Below are 24,604 nucleotides of genomic sequence, written 5' to 3'. Positions count from 1 at the left end.
AAGACACTTCAGCTGGGCTTTCTGACTCAACACCTTTTCTGAGGAGCCCTCCCTCAAACCTCTGGGAGGAATATGAAGCTTTTCCCCACTGCCTCCTGGAGGGACATTAGAAGGTTCCAGTAGGGGAGTCAGCCATACTACCTCCTCTGAGGAGTCCCTAGAAGTTCCTATGGGACACTGTAGAGGTATATCACCCTCTTCACCCTCCGAATCTAATATAAAGCTAGAGGCTACTTGCCCTACACTAGCAAGCCTCACTATATCCCCTCCCCCCTTCCTAACTAGTTTAAAGCCCTATCAATGAGCCCTGCCATCTCCTGGGCAAGGATCTGCTTCCCTCTGTAATGGCAGAAACACCTTTTTTCCTCCTACATTTTTTTTCTCCTTCATCTCCTAATTGCTTAGTATGAAGATGATCCTAATTAAGAATATTAATTTTGACTGCAAGTATCAATTTTAAAAAATATTTTAAGGAAGTCAAGGTAAAGCAAATATATATAATGTTATTTCTCTTCCTGCAAATTCTGAGGCGAATGTATTCTATTTTAATATTCACAGCATCTTTTAGATCTACAACCCTAAAAGATCTTGTGGTGGGCTGGGACCAAGTTCTTTTAAGGATGAAACTTGAGTACATACAGCTACCTGACTCATAAACAAGTACTCTGAAAATAAAGGGCAGCAATATTGCAATTTCTGCCCCCCCTCCCCCCGCAATTTCCATTCATAGCAAGGAAGTTTATTTTCAATCTAACTAAAATGTTGTACTATTATAAAGATATCATTAATCTTTGACTATATTTTTCAGCCAAAAAAGACATATTTATATATATATACTTAGTCCAAGAAGACCTTTTTATAGGATTCATATGCATACCTTAAAGAGCATTTTAAAGCATCTACAGTAATACTTAACATGCAAAAAATAAAAGGTATGTGGAATTCAAAATTTTTATTTACAATTAGTATTCAAAACCTTTTCAAATTACTAAGCATGTCTATACAGGATACTTAGTTGTTTTCATTACAATTATTTTAAAACCTATTTAGCCCAACCTATGCAATGTTCAGTTTGGGACAGATACTACAGCTGATAGAGACAACAGCTATACAGCTGTTTAGCTCTTCTCTGGATACAAGTAACATGTTTTACTACTTGGATATGGAGAAATACCTAATAGATATAAATAGAAGAAATATAAATAATTTCTAAAATAATTTAAATTACACCACCTATGTACTTCTGTTTGCTTAACAAAGAGCAATACATACAAATATTCTGAACAGCATGGACAAGTAACCTCCCTCTGAATAGCAGACCAATACATTCTCCCTCTCTAGTAAGATCCAACCTCGAGTACTGTGTCCAGCTCTGGGATCCCTCTGGATCTAGTTTCAACTTTATAGTATCTTCCCATGTTGTTTGATCTTTTCTTTTAAACTTCCATCAGATGTTCTCTGTACACCTCTTATTTGCTACTTTCATGTTCCAATACCATCCTTTCCCCCTAACTATTCTGTTTCATATATGCTGTTACATACTAATTACTTAAGGCTTATAAAATATTTGGGATTTAAGCATTTATTCCCTAATTATAACTGAGAGCTCTATGGTTCTTAATTTTTGCATTTTTTTTTTAATAAATGGGTTATATGTTGTGATCCAGATATGTCAAATTACATTGTTTTCTGTCAAACATATCTAGGCACAAAGTACATTTCACTCCTTCCCCTCTCACTCTAACAGAAGATTTACTCTAACAGAAGTCTTCTTTTTGCTTAGGAATTGAACCTTTAGGTACCGGCACAACTTATAGTTATTGTAAAATTGTAATAAAGTATAATTTTGTGTTATTCATCACCACAACATAACAGAAGACACATGACGAAAATAAAATATAGCTCTATGTATCTTTGCATCTTTAAATTTTTATTTCAACTTATTTTGTAGTGTTTCTATATAAATGTATGAAAAGTTTTCTAGCTTAATGTTATTTAGAATAAAAAAATACTAGTTTTACAACCCCTCATAAAATATGTGGCCCTGGTTTTCTGATTAACCTGTCTTTTGATAATGACAATCTTCTGACTATAATTAGATTTTTATCTATTAGGAATTTCAGTATGCAAGGAGGTTTAATAATCTAAAAAAGCAACACCACTCATGTAGACTTAGATGAGATCTAGGCAGACAGATCTATAACTGCATGTGTAAATAGATCTGTATACATACAGATCAGAATTTGCATAGATTTAAGAATCCTTACAATTGTTTTATTTCCTTTTCTTCAGATAATAGTTTAAGTAAATAAAGGTCTACTACCAATACATGATGGCAGAGGATAGTCCCATGCTCTTCTTTCTCCAGTCATACACTTCAGAAGGCTACTTCCATGGAGTGTGTAACCTGGATTGCATCCATAAATTATAGTGCTTCCAGCAAAATGGCCTTGGTCACTGATTTTATATCCAAACTGTGGCACTCCAGGGTCCTCACAATGAGAAAGCTCAAAACCTGTGGTAGAAATAAAACACTGTATTTAAAAAATAAAACAGATAGACAAATTAATGAAATCAAGATTTTCCGTTCTCCAATGTAAATCAAATATTTTCAGGCTTCATGTAACAACATATTTACAGTTTCTTCTCTGTTTTGAAACATTTTAAGTAGGATAACTGTCTATACACCTCATCTAGAGCATGCAAACCAAACTATCATAATGACATTTTTTCCAAGAGTCCAATTAAAAACGGAAATACATCATCATTATCAATCAGTTCAAAAATGTTATGTTAAATTATAAAATGGCAGTTAAAGCGATTGTCCATTTACTTTGATGACAATCTAGTTTGTGAATAGACATTTAAAGGCTCATAAAAAAAATTACACGGCAGGTTTGTGTGCACAGTAACACCAAGGACACAGTAGTGTCTATGGCACCAAAGAAATACTATTATACCGACCTACCCCTACCATAATCCACCATTCGGTAGTTTGTAAATTTAGAATTATATGCCGGAAAAAGTGATAATGGTGACACAGAGAATCCAAGACAAAAAAATTTGGAAATTTTGGAGAATTAAGAAGTGTGGAGCAAGAAGTATACAAAATTACATGAATTATACAGAAATTTGGAACCATATTAACATTTGGAGAAACATAAACTGTAATTTGATGGAAAGATTTTCTATTCCAAAAAAAGGGGTTTCAATTGTTAACAGAAAAGCAGGTCAAAACCTTACTGTGTTTGGAACAAAATGTATTTTATCAATAATATGCAGTTCAAACTGTTTGTAGATAAAAAAGGTACTTTGCACTGGAATGATAATCCTATATGTAGGTGACATGGAGAGAACTGAAGGGGTTTTAATATATGCATTTTTCAGTGAAGCCATTTGCACAGTATTTCCCATTTCATCAACAGTTGGTAACCTTTCACAATCTTTCAATCAAATACTGAATCACTACTATTGATTGTAAAAAGGGTCATTATTTTATTTTACAGAAAAAGAAGAAAAGCTTCAGGTTGGGTAAGGCTGTTTGTTCACAGAAAGAAAAAATCAAACGCTGTATCTTGCCAGTTATTCCTTGAGCTCATTTAATGTCTCACTAAAAAATGACACACCTCACGAGCCTCCAAAACCTCTGAGCTGAACTTTTCTCAAGCTACTATTTCCCAGTACAGATTGCACTGCAGAAGCTTTTAAAGAAGGTAATGTGAGTCCCAAATGAAGGACCTTCATTTGCTATCACTGGATACTTATTGATCAGTTAGAACTTCTGGTCTTCTAAGAAAATTGGTGATCCTACTGTGTGAAAAAAGTTAAGTTAAATTGTACCTTGAACCCTGAAATGCCCTCATCTCTTGATGGCCTCCTTATAGACAAAGTATCAAAGTAGTCATTTTAACTATCACTTCTGTCTTGAGGGTGAACACGTAACTCCATTGTGTAAGTGTAGGTACTAGACATGTTTTTGCTGCCCTAAGTGTATTTCTGCTATCCACACAGTGCTGGCAGTTCTAACAACAGTGAAAACTGTATCCTTCTGCAGAAGGACCTGATAGGGGCATAGTGAAGGGGATCTAGAATGGCAGTAATTGGCTATTTTAGGTAACTGAAAGAGCATGAATTTTTACAATGTGTTCCCAGAGACACAAAATAATTCATTACATCTTGTGGGGATTTTGTTTACTGCTTAAAAGCATCAGGGTTAAGCCCATAGTACTTTTGGAAAGTTTCATAGTCTACATCTATGCAAAACAAAATATTTCTCAAAATGGAAAATATCCGTGAATGATGATCAATGACATGGAATCTAGTTGGAGACCACTAACTACCAGGGTGACCTGGGGTCCATACTGGGTCAAATTCTGTTCAACATTTTCATTAACGACCTAAATGAAGAGGCAGTGGGATGATAACACCATATTGGGAGGAATGGCTGATACACCCAAGGATCATTCTGCCATCCAGAGTGACATGACAAGATGGAGAAACAGACAAACATGAACTTCAGGAAGTTCAAGAAGTACATGAGTTAGCAATGTGCCCTTTCAACTAAGCTGGCTAATAGTATCCTGGATTGCATTAAGAGGCACATTTCATCAGATCAACAGATGGTGATCCATCCCCTCTACCCTAATTGCAGTTGAGGCCACATCTGGAGCATGGAGTCTAGTTCTGGGCTCCTCAGTACAAGAGAGTTGTGGAGCTAATGACAAGAGTCCAATAAAAGGACAGTAAGATGATTAAGAGATGGAAGCATCTTTCCAGTGATGAGTAAGAGTTGGGAGAATCTCTCCTGAGACAGCTGGGGCTGTTCAGCCTGAAAAAGAGAAGGCTCAGGGGGATATCTTATTCATACATATGAATCTGAAGGGAGAGTGTAAAGAAGAAGTATACTGACTGTGTCTGGAATGGAGTTATGACCTTTATAGCAGCCCATTTTGTGCTGTGGTTTAGCCTGACTAAACCAGTGCTGAGAACACACTAGTGTTCCTGGAGCTGTGGAGCAGTACTTGCACAGCATCTAATCCTTCTGTGTTTCTCACTGTGTCCCCAAAGCAAATAGGCTGGAGGTGGGAAAAAATCTGTAAGGGGGCAAAGCTGGGACACCTATCTCCAACTGGCCAAACAGATCTTCTATGCCCTATGTCATGCTGAACAATAAAACAGGGGGATAATCTTTCCAAAGGGGCCATTGTTCAGAGACTGACCCGGCATTGCTCTGCTTGTGGTAGGTGATAAGTGACTGCCTTTGCATTTTTTCTTTTTCTCTTTCATCCCTACCTTTATTTTGACCCATGAGTTTTTCCTCACTTTTTGTCTCCCACTTCTGCAAATATCTACATAAGAAGATTCAGCACTAATCAGCTTAGTAACTATTTAGGCTAGGAATGTGTATTCTATGAGAATGCTTGTCTTCAAAAAACAGGAAATGTTATTTATAAGGTTCAAGTGCTGGACTTGGATGTACCTATATAAATAAAAAATAAATACCTTGACACTTATATAATAACACAGCATTGGATGACCTATCTTTAATGTTAAAGTATAGTCTTATGCTACCACAGGGTATTTTGTAGTATAATTATGCAACTTTCACATGAAAAATAATTATATATTTTTGTAGTATCTTGAAATATTTTCCTTTAATTCTACTAGACTTATATTATTTTTATTAGAAGTAGTTTTTAAAACTTATGGAGAATTTTTGAAACATAAGAAACTTTTCCTGAATAGGTGAAAATGTTTTATTTAAGCACAGAGAGTAAGAAAGAATGTTGACAGATGCTTTGTGAAATTACCTTATAATATTGTTTGCTTGTTAAAAAATCAGTTTTACATAACAATTTAGCGATGACAATTATACACTAATGAAGACATAGACACTACACGTCAATAGACATATGTAACAATCACGTGCATTTTCAGAAGTTGTCAGTTGATAAAATAGATGTGCGTCACTCTTTCCTGCACACCCGCTAAGCCAGAGATCTGAAAAGATTGTTCCTGATCTAATATTTTCATTTTGTAAGTCTACATATAGGTAAAAATTTTGTGTTAAGATTCTTGCTTTATAATTTTTGCTCAAAAATAAAGATTCTAAATGTTAACCCAAAATCATAAATCGCTAGTCTAATGCAAAATTACTATTAGACAGGAATCTTAAGATGGAGAATGCTTTTACTTATGAATTATGTTCAAGAAACAATGGGATTTGGTTACACTACTAAAACTGTTCACATGATTAACTATTTTTATGTGCTAATATAAATAATTTAAAGCTATCCTATTTTTATTAGCCTTTCCAAGACTTTTAAACTTCTTCAAATTATCCCTCTAGAAATGAGAATGTGGTTTAAGTATCAAAATACACAAAGTACTGTCAAAGTATGTTTTCAAGTTTGGTACATGACTGATGATTGATTTGCTCTTGATTTCATTATTTATCTTTTAATTGCTTCTCGTTTTATGAGAAAGGAATTTTCATTCCCTTAAAATCATAAATCTATTACTACTGTTTTTCTAAATACTTACTGGTATACACAAGCTGAAAACCTTCATCGGTGTCTTCCATGTCAGAGTTAAATTCCAACCACAGGTGATTTGAAGTACTACTTAGCGTCAGGCCTCTTAGTGATGCCCCAGTGTAGGCACCTAGCAGGTGAGCAGTGTTGTCTTTGCCATCATAGATCTGTACAAAAGATGTGAGTTTTACAATTATGAAGACAAAAGGTGTCGTATTTCAGTTACAAAATCTATACATCTTGATTAAGAAGGACAGCTCTGCCAAGGCACATGTATTGCCAGTCAACCTGTAATACTATATCCATGTGCTGTTTGCCTCTCAAGTTGACTTAGCTGATTTTTTCAAATGCACTATTTAAACCATGTTAGTTCCTTTTTGTGCATAACAGTAGAAGTGGATAGAGGTGCCATAACAACTCTGTATTTTTAAAAATCTGTGTATTTTCTTTCACTGCCACTACTGTAATGCTGGTCCCAACCTATCAACAAACACCCACTTTGTGTAGTTGTGTCTGCCTTAAGTCACTGAGGTGGCAAAATAGAAAAGCTCATATCTCCCAAACTTTGCTTGTTAAAAAACCCTCTGAATTTCTTTTATACGTAAAGAGAGGTACAAATACAAATATAAAATGAGACTAGGAAGTAAAAAAGAAGATCTAGTAACTGCTTCTGTAAATTGAAAGAGTAATGTAATCTATATGTAAATTGGAATACAGCACTTTTATTATTTTTTTCTTTAGTATTTTTTCTTTTCCATATTTGAAACAGAAACTATCAGACTAACTATATAAACCAGTCTTTTAATAAGTTTCAGCAAATTTCCTTACAAGCTTGGGTGCTTTCAAACATCAGAGGATGTTGCATTTTTATCATTCATAAAAATGTTTTAACTTAACAATAACTGCCAACCCAATCACTATGTCCTGTAGAATGTCTTTAGTGGCTTCTATATTAACCTAAATTTTGATAAAAGGATTTTAAGAAAAAAATTCCCATGCAAGTAAATAAATTTTCAAATTCCTATGTAAGGAAATTCTAAAGGTTTAATAAAAAAAAATAGGGAGTAGTCTTCCATTCTAAATAAGATCTAATTAGACTAATTTAAAATATAAGTAAAATTTGTATTTGTAAACAGAAATCTATACCGCAATGAAATAAAAACAATTACACCAGCAATAGTAATCAGGCAGCAAAAAAAATACAAAATATCATGATGCCTGTTTTCTATCTGTGAGAATGACTTATATATGCAAATAATCTCTCTATCTCTAGTAATGACAAAGACTTTACATTTAATGATATGTTAAAATAAAACAAATAAGCTATTTCTAGCAACCTCTAATGAATGAATAATTGTACAGCATTTTAAGAAATGCAGCAAAATTACGTGGCATCATTCCTCTGGATTTTTTTACTGAGATAAACAAATAAATTTCAAGCAGCCTTCAAATGTAAATGCCAATGTCCTTAGAGTAAAAACAAGAAATTAAGGCAAATTAATGCTTAACAATTAAAAAAAAAAAAACCAAAAAAACCCAAAACCCCAAACCTTAATATATATACATGTATAATAGTATTAGATACTATTAGATAGTAATAGTATTTAAATATATTTAAAACCTCTTCAATAATACACTGAGATCAGTAATCAAGACAGAAAAAAGAAAAACAATAGAAATTTAGTTCTGAAATGGACATGGTTTGGTTTCAGGTAATGAAAGAAAAACATCCATTCCAGGATAATTACTGCTGTCCTACAGAGATACTTACATCATGACAGACTTAAAGGAAAACTCAGCTTGGATTTGATGTTCTCTCTCCTAATCTCTCCAAGCTACTTATAACTAATAACACCCAAGGATTGAGATTTATTTTATTTTTAAACACTAACTAAGATTAATCTATTTCCTGCTATGTGTGCATCTTTAATAATTAACCAAAGGAAACTATTAGTTGAGATATACCAACGCTTCTCAATGTCTCACCAGAACTTCCCATAAGCCATGTCATTTTTTGCCAATCTTTTTAATTCTCCCACCATATTAAATCTTTCATATTGGCATACTGACATCTTACTAGAATTGATACTACATCAAATTTTGTTCCTTCATAGAAATTATATAGGCTTAGAAGTACAGCTAGGTAGGCCATAAAGTATAATTCTATTTAATCATCTTGAGATGGTGTCCCTTAGGACAAAAAATGGATCCATGCCTTGGAGTTGGATTCTTAATTTAAGTCACATTGTCTTCTTTGTGCTTTGTTCAAGTTAATGGGCACTAAATAGAAATTTCTAGATGCAATTTAATTTATACAGTTTAAATTGCAACGAAAGTGGTAACAGCCTACATTCTCTTGTGAGATTTGAAGAACCACCATTTTCTTTCCAACCTTCCTGAAATAGGTGGTAGTTTTGCTAAGTATTTTGAATGAATTAGTAATTCAGCTTCAGAATAGTCTTCCTTACAGGCCAAGTCAGCACATTTAGATTAATGTCACTTACATGATAAATGTATGGCCAAGAATAATCATTATGAAAATATTATTCGTTTTGATGCATTTCCCTTAAAGTCCTCCTGTAGCATTAATGCAAAGATAATTGATTCATGACTGTATAATGCTTGAATATGCCAATGACAAGCTATTCAGAAAAAAGAGGTCCCTCTTTAACAGCTATTTAAAGGTCTGATTTGCTAAATGATTAATTCATACAGAGGAGCAAAGCACGGAAAATTGCATTGATGCTCTTCATATCATGATGATATTTTGAAATGTTATAGGGAAGAATGCTAATGGTGAACACTGTTTACACAAATGCAATTTGAACTGGTAGATGTAATGTTTAATTTGGGGAGGAGGGGTTATGTCTGCATTTGCAATTTATAGAATAAATAAAGCTTCCTAAGCTTTCAAGGGCCTCCATTACCAACAAATTTTAAATGGAGGTTAATGGCCTTCTTTCTGCCACCTTATTTAACTCCATAAAATTTAAGCAAGGAAATAGTATAAAGTGAGTGTGTCAAATTTGTGCATTTTATCCAAAGTATTTTTGAGATATGCCATTGAAACATAAAAGGCATATGTATATGAAGATCTGTGCCTTTATGAAGAGAAGAAATAACGTAAAATCAGCAGCTCAGAGCTGAAGCTGTCAACACCCTGTCAAATGTATCACTTATATCAAATGCAAATAGAAGCACTAATATAAAGACAGAAAAGGGCCCCATATGTTTGGGTTTTGGGGGTTTTTTTGTCCCCTACATTTACTACCTTTTTCTCACTCCTGTTTTCAGGATGATATTGCTAAAAGCATTATGATAGCAAGTGTGGAGACTCTACAGAAACAAATCAGCAAAAGTCCCCAAATGTTATTTCCCTTCAAAGTCTTTGCACAAAACCCCTCAAAAAATTAATCATGTGCACACATTTCAAAGCTGGCTCACAGGTGAGTCAGAAAACAAATGCACTAAAACTGAATCCTCCATATTTTACAGGAACACATAGTGCTGAGCCGAGCACAAGGGAAGGGCATCATAATGTCAGTTCTTCTGTTTGGTTTACTGACATGCTGTTACTTGCCTGTTATTGCACTGGGTGTTTTAATAGAAGTAAAAAGAAATACTGGTTTGTTACAGCCTGAAAAAGTAGTTCTTAAAGACATTTTTTCCACACATACATTTAGAAAAGTTTATGAAAACATCTTAGTTGCAAAAGAATACTTTCCATATTCAATTGATTTCAACACAGATGAAGTGTTCACCACTAACAGTGGACTATTCAGGCAAGCAGAAGAGTCACAATTCTTTTCCTTTCCATGCAAATCTAAAGGGTTTGCTTACAGCTGTCAGAGACTACTGAATTTACAAGCAAAACTGGTGGACAGAGATAAAAGCAGGGGAAAAAGCAGGTACAATGATCTCATACTTTGGAAATCATGTATTCTTTTTCCCTGCTTCACACATAGGAAGTTTACTGTAAAATACTGAATACTAGAAATTTAGAGCATGAAGTCAATTATTGATACAATTAGGAAGGAAACAATTGTAACAGAGTCTCTGAGATTAAGATTAAATGGATTGGCATATAGTAACTAAAAAGATCTTAAATACTTCACAGGCCTTCATGAAACTTTCATGAATATTATAACAAGATGTGGCACTATCGAGAGCAGGTTGAAGCCCTATGCACAGAAAAAGGGGCACATATTTCTTATAGTTTCCAATAAAAAACCAACCGCCACCCCCAAAAAAAACCCCAAACCAAAACAACACAACAAAACCCCTAAAACATTAGTGTAAGTACCCAGAGCAGTTACATGAATAAGAGAAAAAAGAACTGTATACTAAATGAAGCAAACGAAAAAAAAATTATATGTTCTGAAACCTCTGTTCTATACCAGTTTAGAAATGATAAATGGAACCTTCTCCTTCTCTGCCTGGGGAGTAACAGTAAGGGTTGAGATTTATTTGTGTTAAATATGCTGTTTCCTTCTAATGCTGTATTCCCAGTCCATCTGTTTCATTGTTTTAATCACAGTGCTTGTCAGGCGTAAATTTTATCTATGGTCAGTTTAATCATGTGGTAAGCAGCAGATCCCATGACTTGATTAAAAAAAAACACATCAAAAGTTTAACAGAACATTCCGCCTATTCAGAGTTTGAATGGAATTCTGTTTGCACAACTCTAGTAATAAAAAATATTTAGCTGATAGAAAAAGTAACACAAAATACATTATTATCTCCTTTTCAACAAGTTCATCTATCAATTCTGGAGAGATGCATTATCTATTTCTTAACTAACAATCGTAGTTAAAAGACTGAGCTTTAAATAAGAGATATTAAGGAGCTGCTTCATTTGAGTTTGGGGGAAGAAAGCCCTGTCTGGAAACAGTGGTTTAGGTATCTTTGTTTCTAAATGGTGAATTTCTTATGCTCCTAGTTCACAGTTAAAAGGGAACTGTATATTCAGTGTGTATTAATCAGCTTTTTGATGTGATGGTATGAAAATATTTTTTTTTAAACTTAATTTCCTCCCACTGTAATTTTTCATTCCAGAAGACTTCAATTTCTTTACTTACCTCAGAGATTTTTTTTGAGTTTGTTCAAGGCATAAAAGTTTGTAAATATTTACAAAGAAGTGATATTTATTAGATAGGCTTACAGAATTTGTATAATAATACTGATTCACTTAAAACTAAATGTTGTACTCCTGTAGCCAAAACTATATTCTCTACAGTCAGCAAGATAGGCAAGTAAAACAGCATTTTCACTATTTTAATTTAGCTACCAGTTCTACAAATTTAAGTTACTGTAAACATCTCCTCAAAGTTGCTTTACTCGGATTTATGTATATCAGTCTAAGAATACAGAAAAAAATGTGGATTATCAAGTGTACTCTCAGGATGTCTACCAATGACACCAAGCTGTGCAGTGCAGTCAACATGCAGGTCCTGACCATTCATAGGGACCATAAGAATCTCATAAAATTCAATAGGGCCAAGTGCAAGGTCCTGCACATGGGTAAACACAACCCGAAAAACAGCTACAGATTGGGTGGAGAAGGGATTGAGAGGAGCCCTCAGGAAAAGGACTTGGGGGTGTTGGCATATGAGAAGCTCAACATGAGCCAGAAATTTATTTTTCCAACCAGAAAGCCAACTGTGTGTTAGGCTGCAGCAAAAAGAAGTGTAACCAGCAGGTTGAGGGAGGTGGTTCTCCCCTCTATAGTGTTTTGGTGAAACCCCACCTGGAGTACTGCATCCAGCTCTGGCATCCCCAGTACAAGACAGACATGGAGCTGTTGGAGCAAATCCAGACGTATACAAAGGGGGAACTGGGCTTGCTCAGCCTGGAGGAAAAAAGGCTCTGAGGAGACCTTAGAGCAGCTTTCCAGTACCTAAAGGGAGCCTACAGGAAAGATGGAGAGGTACTCTATCAGGGACTGTAGTGATAAGACAAGGGGTAATGTGTTTAAACTAAAAGAGGGTAGATTTAGATTAGATATTAGGAAGAAATTTTTCACGGTGATGGTGGTGAGGCACTGGAAGAAGTTGCCCGGTTATGCTGTGGATGTCCCCTCCCTGAAAGTGTTCGAGGCCAGGTTGGATGGGGCTTTAGGCAACATGGTCTAACAGAGGCTGTCCCTGCCTGGGGCAGGAGGTTGGAACTACATGGTCTTTGAGGTCCCTTTCAATCCAATCCATTCTACAGTTCCAGTGTCAGATAGGCTGAAAAAGTGATAATCATAATAAAAAATACTTCTTGCAGCTTTGTTTCAATAGATGGGGAACAACGTCAACTCATTATTATAATTAAGATTAATAACTTAAAAACACTATCACTTTCATCTAAGACAGACACCTACAAAACAAAACAAATATTTCTTCAACTGACATTTCCAGCTGTGTGTTGTCCTTTCTCCATTTATAATTAATTTGGCATTACTCTTAAGTTCACATTAACTGAGAAGTAATATTAATGTAGAATTTAATTTTATAATTCTCTCAGTTAACATTTTATCTTTAAAGTTGAACATCTGTAGTGCACATTGCTGAAATGGCACTTGAGAAATCGTTAGTGCTAGATCTTTCCCAAGTCATACATGCATTAAATAAGAAGAAAAAAATTTAATTTCTTTATATTCATATTATATATGTGTGTGTGTAAGTTTATCCTTATATAACTGTTGCTCCCTCTCTACAATGCTATAACTTTTACACTACGATAGCAGAGTTAAATGTTTTCCACCTAAAAAGTCTTGAGGAAAATACAGCCGTATAATTTTATTAGACGGGCATAAAAACTGTAGACAGAAATATCAGGATGGGAATTTGGATGGATAAGCAACCAAGTTCAAATGTAAAACATTACTTTAATACTTATGCTAACATTGGTTAATTAAAAGATCTTATAGGTTCACTAATTTTTCCGCTTCATTAAGAAATTCCAAAAATGTTAAAATTACATGCCTGCATACATCTTCTTGAAGTTTTAACAGTAACTTGAATAACCGGGGGGAGGGAGGTGTTTGTTTTTTGCCATGCTGTTTATATCTTAATAAATACTAAGCATCTTTCAAATTGAATATTTCTGTATTAATCAATATAAAAATTAAAAGATATCTACTTAGTAAGCAAGCAGTCAGGCTAAAAAAAAATAGACATACCTGTGCATCCTGGATATCTGATAACCTTTGTTTTTTTCATTTTGCTTGCGTTTAATTTTAAGAAAAACATGCTGCTTACTTTTATTTAAAACCATTCTGTTTGCTTTGGGTTTTTTTTTTTTTTCTTCTTGCTGCTTGATTTCATACTACATTGGTTGCTTAGGGCTGCTTATGCCTTAGGTATAATTAACCCATTTTATGGAAGGGTCTGTGTCTGACAACTAATGATAGAAATCCTAACCAAATGCTAAAGTAAGATGACATAAAATCCAGCATTAATCATAACTGTGTCTTAGAAATATGTCTTTCCATAATCCTTCTCATTCTAATAACTACATGGCAAAATATGGCAGAAAACCTTTTTTTTAATTAAGCATGATTGGCATGGTACTTCATGCTCCTTTGATTTCAGAGAGGCACATTTAAATAAATTGAGAATTCTCAAAAATTAGACAATTATGTAATGCCTTTTACAGATATTTTATTACATTTAGATGACGCACGCGCGCTAACAGACATTCACCCTGATCATCATCAGCTTTAAACATGTAGTTGGCTGATCATAGAATCACTTCGGTTGGAAAAGACCTTTAAGGTCAAGTCTACTGGTTAACCTAACAATGCCAAGCCCACCACTAAACCACAATGTTGATCACCGCATTTACACATCTTTTAAATCCCTCTAGGAATGATGACCCAACCACTTCCCTAGGCAGCCTGTTCTAATGATGCACAACCCTTTTGGTGAAGAAATTTTTACTAATATCCACAATACCTCACCTGGCACAACTTGAAGACATTTTCTCTTGACCTATCACTTGTTACTTGGGAGAAGAAAGCATCACCCGCCTGTAAGGTACTGGAAATACGTCTTAAAAATTGCCAACAGAACTGTCCCCCCTCTTTTTTAACTCTCACCTAACCAAAACTCATTCCTAGCACACTACATCACCACCACCGTCATCCACACTGAAGCCTTCCCACAAGCAGGTGGAAGCTTGTGGCGATACAAAGGAGGACTACAAAAAGAGAGCATTCTGCCAGGAAAAGGAAGCAACGCGAACGAAGGGGAAGCAACGCAGAAGGAACACATCGAGGGACAAACAAGGGAACGCTCTCCCCTTCCATCGGACCCAGAGACACTGAAGAACACTCTGCCATTGGACAGAATGACGTAGCGCCATGGTGGTAGATATACCCCTACCCCCCACCCCCAAATCTCTCTCCCTTCCTCTATCTCTCTCTCTTCCTCTCTCTCTCTCTACCTTGACTCCATTTTGAGTCTTAATTCTGTTCTCTGAGAACTGAATTGAGGACTTATTGAGAATTTATCACGATAAAGCACCTAGTAATTGGATGTCACTCAGCGATTAAGCTCAGCCGCCCCCAGCCACCCAGAGCGATTTGAGGTTCGGTTGGAATACAAGGGGGTTTAACCTCTGACAAACTAAGTCTTGTCCAGGTTGTGGACTGTGACACCGCCTGGCTACAGACTCCTTTCAGACAATTGCAGAGAGCACAATAAGGCCTCCCTTGAGGCTCCTTATCCCCCTCAGCTGCTTCTCATTCGACTTGTTCTCTTGACCCTTCATCAGCTTTGTTGCCCTTTTCTGGACACGCTCCAGAACCTCAATGTCTTCACTGTGGCGAGGGGGTAAAAACTGAACACAGTACTCAAAATGTGGCCTTACCAGTGTTGAGTAAAGAGTGCAAATGCTTTCCTAGTCCTGCTGGCCACACAATTTCTGATACAAGCCAGGATGCTGTTGGCCTTCCTGGCCACCTGGGCACACTGTTGGCTTATGTTCAGTCAAATACTGACCAACACCCCCAGGTCCTTTTCTGCCAGTTCGCTTTACAGCCATTCATCCCCAAAGACTATACCAGGGGAATACAGTAATAAAAGCTATGAACAAATAAAAATAAATGCTACAGAATTTATAGGGTGAAATTACTGTATAAAAGTCTGAAAGGTTCTAGTATCCTAATTTTCTCATGGTTGTTTCTTTGTTTAATGCAAAAATTCTCTTCACATATAACTGCTGTGATTATAATTCTGCAGGAAATGTTACATTACATAATACACAATATTAGAGGTGTTTAAAGTGTAATCCTCAATTACAAAATATAGTAAGTAGACTATAGACTAATTAAGCTTCCGGCTATAATGTTTACTATATTCAGGTCACAGCTCAAGTTATGACGATTCTAAGGAAGAAAACAGAATTTATAGAATTTATAAAATGAATTGATGAATATTTAACAATAAGAATAGCATGCAAATACTTATTAAGACAACATTCACTTTACAGTTATAATCTCTTTTTTAATCATACATGGTCAGAAAAATGTATGTTTTAAAGAACATATTATGGAAACACCCCAGCTTGTCTAATTTTTAACTTTTTAGAAATGGAACAGATTTAGATTCATATTTTCTAAGAGAAGTTTACGTTAAACTTATTCAATACTGTGCCATGAGAGACAGAAAAACGTCAATTATACAAGGAACTACAAGTTAAGAAAACACAAGTTACATGATTACATACCTTAAGAACATCTCCTTGGGCTAAGTGAAATGTTCTGGCAGAAATATTGATTCCTTTCCCTGCTTGTACCTGAATGCTATAAATACATTCATGGTTGTTTTCATAATTAAGAGGATAATTAGGGGACAATAAAATTCCTTCATTATTTGTCGTGGAGGCTCCACATTCAGCTGTAAGTAAAAGAAAATGTTAAGGTAGATTTTAGTAGAAAACATAAATATTTGAAATAAATGTGATAATGGGAATGCAATGCAATATAGTTCAACATATTAACATTTATTTCTATCTAAAATCTAGTTCTAATTATATGTTCATTAAAATCACTGAGGGTTACAACAATAATTCTAAATTTCTGTAATACTTCATTAAAAGTATGTTAAATAATATGAAAAGCTACAATCATATTAATAGCACATTACATAATTATAATGTTTTTAGGGATCTTTTTTTAATATTGTTTAGGAGTGAATAGATTTGGTTTTATTTCTCCAACACAGAAATTCATAAAGAATTGTAAGTTATTATAGAAAATTTTATGTGTATAAATTTATATATACATTCATGCATATAAATATGTACATGCAGATATACACATTTTCACACAGATTAATGAAAAAAAGAGAATGTTTCTCTAATATTAATTTACTAAAATAAATAATACAGTAAATAGTATAAACTCCAGTAGAAAAAGTTATTCCTGGGATAGGAAGAAGGAAAGAAAATGGAATGGAATAAGTTTAAGATCAAGAGTTAAAAATAAAAAAAAAATAAAGTTTTTCCAAGCAATACTGTTATTATTCAAAAAAAAGAAACTTAATAACTGAGGACTTTGGTAATTAAGTTCAATAACACACACACAAAGATGTCAATTAACAATGACAAAATATTACAATTCTTTCCTTCCTTTTTTGTTTAGTATTGCTATGTGGTCATTGTAGTGCAAGGACAAGAGCATTTCCTCTCTAGCAGATTTAGACTAAATTTAAATTTAACCACAGCACTGAATTTTCTTGGTTTATGGTTGTTTCCAAGATAATTTCAATGTAATTTCCATTTATTTTACCAATTCTCATGAAAATGCAACCTATTTATTTTAACTTGGGGAATAAATTGGTTTATAATTTCACAGAATAAGAAACTGTATAGTGCAAAACTATATGGTACTTTTAATGGTTTGAAAATATGATTAAACAATCTATGGCACCTATTTTAAGAGCTATTATAATTTATTAGCATTATTATAATTTCCTTACCAAATTGTTTAAAAGATATCCAGTATATTGAATACATATTTTCTATATGAAATTTGTATATTACATTAAAATAAGTCATTGATGAAGTATTTTCTGTACACATATAAAAAACTCCATGCAGAAAGCCAAATTAGGCACAGTTCAAAGCAGAATACTAGGTGACTATGTTTAAGTCAAGAGCTATGCAGAAGAATTGCTCAAATAATTCAGGTGTCGTCACTTTGTTTTAAACAGTTGGATACACATAACCTAGCCAGAAGTAGAAAACCTTCTAGTCCACATGATCACACCTATCCTTTTATTTTATTCTCAAAAAAATGGGTATCTGCTACTCTGAAGATGTATAGGTTAGTTTGAATTACAATACATAGGAGTATGATTATTGTGATTTCAAGGTTGCAGGATATTCTTTCCCATTCCAGAGAGGTAGAAAAGTCAAAAGGCACAAGGTATTTATGGTATTAAGTTGATCCAACAACTCTGATTTTGTCAGAACTGTAATTCAAAGCCACTGGAAAAAAAAAAAAAAAAAGCAGCAGTGAACCAACTGTTGGATGTTTTTAAGTAGTATTTGAGAACCAGGACATGCTTTCTGTTAAGAATAAGGAAATTGCTCATGTCATATTAATCAATCTGATTGTATTTTTTCTCTTAATAGGGAGGGAGGATCTTGTGTTTCAAGTTGTGGATGCCTCATCATTGGAAGTGTTCAAGGCACTGCTGGGTGGGTCTTTGAGCAACCTGATCTAGTGAAAGTCCCTGATCATGGCAGGGGGATAGACTAGATGATCTACAAAGGTCCCTTCCGAACCTAACCATTCTGTGATTGTCTCTATAATCTCAACGCTTGTGTCAGCAGAAAAGATTAAAAAAAAGTTTAGTAACAGTAGTCTCAAAAACCAACACATAAAGGAATGTTTCCCATAACATTCACTTAGAATCATAGAATTGTAGGGGTTGGAAGGGACCTCGAGAGATCATTGGGTCCAACCCCCCTGCCAAAGCAGCTCCATAGGACATATCATTCAGATAGGCGTCCAGACGGGTCTTGAATATCTCCAGAGAAGGAGACTCCACCACCTCCCTGGGCAGCCTATTCCAGTGCTCTGTCACCCTCACTGTGAAAAGGTTTTTCCGCATGTTGGTGCAGAACTTCCTGTGCTCCAACTTGCAGCCATCGCCCCTTGTCCTATCTCCACAGACCACTGAAAAGGGGCTGGCTGATTCCCCCTGCATTACCTGCTTCAGATAATTATAAACTTTAATTAGGTACCCCCTTAGTCTTCTCTTCTCAAAGCTGAACAGTCCCAACTTACTCAGCCTTTCCTCATAGGGGAGATACTCCAGGCCCTTAATCATCTTCATAGCCCTTCTCTGGACTCTCTCCAGGAGATCCCTGTCCTTTTTGTACCAAGGAGCCCAGAACTGCACACAATACTCCAGGTGGGGCCTGACCAGGGCAGCGTAGAGGGGGAGGATCACCTCCTTTGACCAGCTGGCTACACTCCTCCTGATGCACCCCAGGATCCCATTGGCTCTCTTAGCCACCGAAGCACACTGCTGGCTCATGGCCAACCTGTCATCACTTGTATCATTAAAGTTCCATGTAAGCATGCATTGCAGCCTTCAACAGCAACCCCCCTTGTAATTTCTCAGGGGGAGCCTCACAAAATCAAGTTAGTCCCTTGCATCTCTAATTGCCTCCTGTCAGCACAAATTATTACTCAGAATTCTAAAAAAATCCAAAACACCAAATGCACACATACACACAGACACAAAGAAACAGTATAATTCTGAATAAGTACAGAATGAAATGAGCAAGATGTGTAACTAATATTATAAGATTTTCCAATCTCTATGGCTATTTGTAAGCATGAACAGACAGCTATGTTGCTTAAACAACCTAAGGTTGCCTTCTATTCTTTGATGTTAATGCTATAAATAAATCAGAAAACACCAGAATACTTTTATGCAGAGTTAAGTGCTGAGTAAAAAAAATAAATACCATTGTTAAACATACGTAATTTGCTTGAAGAGTTTGGAAGAGAATTTTAACAGGCATTGCACTGAGTGACAGCAAAAAAAGACTCGAGGAAAATCCGGAAAAAAATTAAGAGAAACAGTGTAAAGAAGGAAATATAGAAGAGAGAAAAGAAGGGGCAAAACATTATTTCAGAAATAAAGGAAATACTGGAGAGAAACAGAAAGTCTGTAACCAGCCTTTAAAAACATGTTTAAACCTGTTATCAAGAATTATAAGCATTTCTGCACTGCCTTAACGTTTCATTTTAGTAAATAAACAGAAATGAAATTCAGGGGGGGTTAGTGACAAAGTTTTTAGCGGGTTTTGTTGGGGTTTTTTGTTATTGTTGTTGATTGGTTGTTTTTTTTTTAATCCACTTTATTTCAGTTGAAGCTACCATACAGACTTTGTTTGTAGGGAAAAAAAAACAAATCAAAATAAACCAAAACCTGGGAAAATATTCCAACATTCAGCTATGTTTCCACAAAACCTTTAGTTCCGCCTTATATAAAGTACTGGGATGTAACAGTAAGATAGAAATATATCATTGTGGAATTTCCTAGAACTACAGAATTATTTCAATATTAAAAAGGAAAATAAACAAAAACTCAATGAAAAATAATAAAAGGGAAACATTGATATAACAAGGTATTATTTTGGCTATGAATATGTGTTCATTTCACATTTACATAACAAAACAGAGGAGTTTGAACTACTGTTTATTAGTGTATTTAAAGTCTGTAATCATGTAAAATGCCATTGTTATTGTAACCAGGGAATAGAAATGGATCTGCTTGGCTATTTTAACCAATTGAAAACTATTCTTTAAGGAATAAAATATTTTATATTATTTCCTGCTAATAATGAGAGTGCATATTTAAACAAATACAGAATTTTCCAGAAATTATGGTTTTAATTTATCAATTCTTTGTATGATTTTTATATTATTAATTATGTTTTACATGTATTGAAAAGAAACGTTTACTTAGATACCAAAACACAGCAAATTCAACACAGCAATTCAAATTAAAATTCTATGATTCTATGACTTCAATCAATTACCAGAACCAGCTAAATAAACAGAAATATGGGAAATATTCCTGCATTTGTAGAAAAGACTTGTTGGAAAAATTATTCCTGCCCAGCATAAAGCCCTATGGAATTCAGATAAAGCCATCTTTTGAGCAATTTACCCTTCAAAATTCAGTAATGAATATTTGATTCTTATTTGAATATTAGGGATTTTTATTTATTAATTCCTCATTTCAAAATTTCTTTTATTCCCTACATCTTAATTTGAAATATATATATATATCTGTATTGAATATATATCTGTAAATTAAATAGTATTAGTATATATGTTGGTTCAGCCCCAAACAGTGGCTGACCACCACATGCTGCTCACTCACTCCCTGTAAGTCATCAGAATCATAGTAAACCATCTCTTGCACAGCTAACTCCAAGTACTGCTCCACGTTTGTCCACTTGCCTGGCTGACACAAAACATCTTCAATGACTGGGAACCTTTCCCTTACACTTCACTGAAGTCACCTCCAGAGGCTAAGGGCTTACAACTGCTTTCCAATCACCTTGTCAATAACCCCTTCTTTGGACAGGGATCCCAGCTGCTTGGCCTACGTGCCTTCTAATTCCAGGATGATGGCCCCTTTATCCCGGCATCAGAGTAGCCAGGTGATGATGTGCTCCCCTCGAAGGCAGATGCAATAATTTCTCATGTCTCTCAGCTCACTCAAGGACAAAGATGGGGTTGTAAACTCTAGCATTGCCGCTTCTTCAGGTTCTTCTGATGGTCCCAGTTCATCATCTTTTTTATGATGCAGTCAGATTTCTTCATGTATTTCTCCTTCAGTATATGGGGGACTGATATTGTACTGGTTGGCTTTCCGGCCCAGCTACAGTGCTGGCCGGAAAGCCAACCAGTTTGAGTAGCCATGATGCTTTCCATGGAGACTGGCAGAGCTGCAGTCTGAGGTTTGAGTAGCTGTGGTACTTGTTACAGGGGTTGGAGGAGCTGCACTCTCTGAGGTCTGATCAGCTACACTGCCTGTTTTAAGGGTTCTTTCTGGCTCAGCTATAGTGTCAGTTTCTGGGGTTTGGGTACCCACAGTTCCTATGGACCTGTTTGTCTTGTCTAGGCATTTGCTCATGCCCTCCCATATGCCATGCCACCCCTGACCCTTCAGCCCCAGGGAAGATCTCTTGGCAATATTCTTGAAACTGTTGCTAGTAACACATACGACTAAAAAGACATTCAGGAGAGTGAGCAAGAACCATATACTGGTTTGAACATCCCAGGGATAGTCAAAGTTCTCCACAGATGCTGTAACAATCCTAAAGGAAAAAGAGACAGGGAAAGCATTCCACACACACCCCCCCCCCCGCCATCTTCTCCATAAATTGAGTGTGAGTGTTAAATAATGCTAGGATATGTTGCCCAATAGATAGAAATGACAGAAATGCCAGGTAGAAATACCCTCTGAGGCTCACAAACACAGATAATATCTCATCATAAATAAATATCACACAGTATAACAGAATCAGAAACCTGACAGCTCTCCTGGTAGATTAACCCTTTTTCTATGTGTGCCTGTGGTAAAAGAGGGAGATGAAGAGTGATCATTTACCCAGAGTTTTGACAAGTTAAAAAATGTCCCAGCTATGTACATGTGATAATTTCCTGATATACAAATGATTATACAGAAGAGGATGATCTATTATTTTCTTAGTTTGCAAAGAAAACAAAACCATACTGGGAATAAGTCAGAGATTATTAATACAATAGAATTTTCAAATGTTAACATTGTGGTTATTAGGCTGGACCTTTAGTCAGCCATTATTATAGAATGGCATAATGAAATAGGTATAAAACCTAGTTTCATAAATAGACAGTATTGTTTTTTCTGTACTTGAAGAAATTACAGAGGGAATAATTACTATCTTAAATATTCTCAGTTGACTGGAAACCTGGTGTAGGTATGCATTTCCAAGATTCTCTGCACCATGTCAAGCAGACCAATCTCACGTATGGCAAATGTGCCTTCTGTTGCTCATCTTGTTCTTTTGACTATGTGGCACCAGAAACACAGCAAAGACAACAGAAGATCATCCTGTGATGATCCACTGACAATCTGAAATAATTCATAGATTCGGTAGGTACATTTCCCCAGTTACCATATTCTTGTTTATTTACCGTCCACAAATCAAAAGTTACAACACATTTAAGTCACCTTTGTAGTAAACTTCTGTTAAAAACTGTTTAGTTCTAAAATACATCATTGAGCTATGAATCTTGACATTTTATAGGTAAAGAAAATAACAGATACGTACGTATAACTAAAAGAGAGAATTAATTCATAAACTTGTAAACATGTATTACCAAAATGACGATTATTTTATTTAACCACATGGTAAATTTCAAGCAATTTAAGTGATCTGAATAATCAAAAACACCATATAGGATCCTATAGAGGATATAGGATCAAGAACATCGTCAAACTCAATCTGGAAGGGACCTTAGGAGGTCTCTACTCCAGCCTCCGATTCAAAGAAGGCTCAACCCTGATGTCAGATCAGGTTGTTCAAGGATTTAACCAGTTGGATTTTTGAAATCTCTAGGGATGGAAACCACACAACCTCTTAGTCATATGTTCCACTATTTAACATTTCCCTTGAATAAGGTTTCATTTATTTCCAGTCTGAAACTCTTATTTCAATTTATGCCCTTTCCTTTCATCTTTCTGTCATAAAACACTGTGAAGTACCTTGTTCCATCCTTGAACTCCTGAGAACTGCTACTACATTCTCACAAAATTGAATCTTCTTCTGACTGAAGAGACACATTTCTTTTACCTTTCACTGCTGGATCAGTACTCCAGCTTCCAGCTATCTTGGTGACAGACCACCAGTCTTGCTCCAATCTGTGTCTTTCTTGTATTCTTGTATTAACAAGCTGAACAAAAATGCTATCAACAGTGGTTGGTTCCCAGTTGAGTTTGTCTGTCTATGAGACTGTATATGATACCAGAAGCATTAAAGTTCATGAATCACTTTGGCAGAAAATGGTAAATGAGCAACAGTAACAACATGGAAATTTCTGAATCCACTAGAAACAGTCAAGAGGAATTTCTGTTCTCCAATTGTTAGAATTTCATTACTATGGCATATAAATTAAGCATAGAATGGACAAAGGCTTATTATTTATGGGGACAAATGGCTGATTAAGTCATTCTAGTGGTGACTTTCATTTTTAAAGGAGAAAATAATTTACTCTTTGTGTTTCAGCTTTTCTCTTTCCTACCACCCCCTCCCCAAACACACAAACATAATCATTATTTTTTGTGTCATTAAAAACTAGCAATTTTTTTTCATTTATGCTTCTGCATAAATTCTTATTTACAAATAATTTATCAATTCATTTTGAGTATACTAACACTTTTAGAAATCTATTACTTAAATTTAACCTGTCTTCATAACTGTGCATCAATTCATTAGTATTGTGGCTAAAAATTTGTTAACCCAGAGACAAAAATAACTTTCATTTATGTACAACGCTGACTCAGATTCTTAATGCTCTTTTGTTGCTTACAAGTATGCCAAATTCAAAACATTTATTACAACAAGGTAAGCATAGGAATAGTTTGGACAAGATTATGATGTAGTATCTAACATTGGGTTAGAGTTAGCATATAACCAATCAACAGTATTATATAATCAGATTCTTAAAGAAATCTGCTTTTCCTATCATATAATGTATGAAAAAAATAAAATATTTCAAATGCACATTGATACATATATCTTCATATATACAACTTTTTCCATATCGTATATATTCTTAAATAAATAAAAACATATAGACACTGGACTATCCTATCTTTAGAGATTTTGTTGTTGCTGTAACAGTTCTCAACAGCACTGAAAATCAAGTTATTTAGGAACTATTCTGATCAAAGAACATTAGTCATTAAAAGTTAGGTTTCTAGTCAAAGCTACCTCTAAAATGGGTAGACAGTGTTTTAGAACGCATCAGAAAGTCTTTCCCCTCAGTTACCTTATCTATCATT

The 24,604-nt window shown here is 35.0% G+C and overlaps 1 protein-coding gene across 3 annotated transcripts in view; it reads right to left on the bottom strand.

The window, feature by feature from the left end:
- The window catches only part of CSMD3 (CUB and Sushi multiple domains 3), a gene marked incomplete at its 5' end in the record, with an annotated part of 624,550 nt that overhangs the window by 205,585 nt on the left and 394,361 nt on the right, over positions 1 to 24,604 (bottom strand). For all 3 annotated transcript variants that reach the window (XM_084280272.1, XM_084280273.1, XM_084280274.1), the window contains 3 exons: positions 2,324 to 2,515; positions 6,544 to 6,700; positions 16,248 to 16,417. In XM_084280272.1, coding sequence (XP_084136398.1) covers positions 2,324 to 2,515; positions 6,544 to 6,700; positions 16,248 to 16,417 — 519 coding nt within the window. The remainder of the gene's footprint in view (positions 1 to 2,323; positions 2,516 to 6,543; positions 6,701 to 16,247; positions 16,418 to 24,604) is intronic.

The sequence above is a fragment of the Gallinula chloropus genome (assembly GCF_964237585.1).
Source record: "Gallinula chloropus genome assembly, chromosome: 2".
In the NCBI taxonomy this organism is placed as follows: Eukaryota; Metazoa; Chordata; class Aves; order Gruiformes; family Rallidae; genus Gallinula; species Gallinula chloropus.
This window is presented reverse-complemented; position numbering and strand designations above follow the sequence as displayed.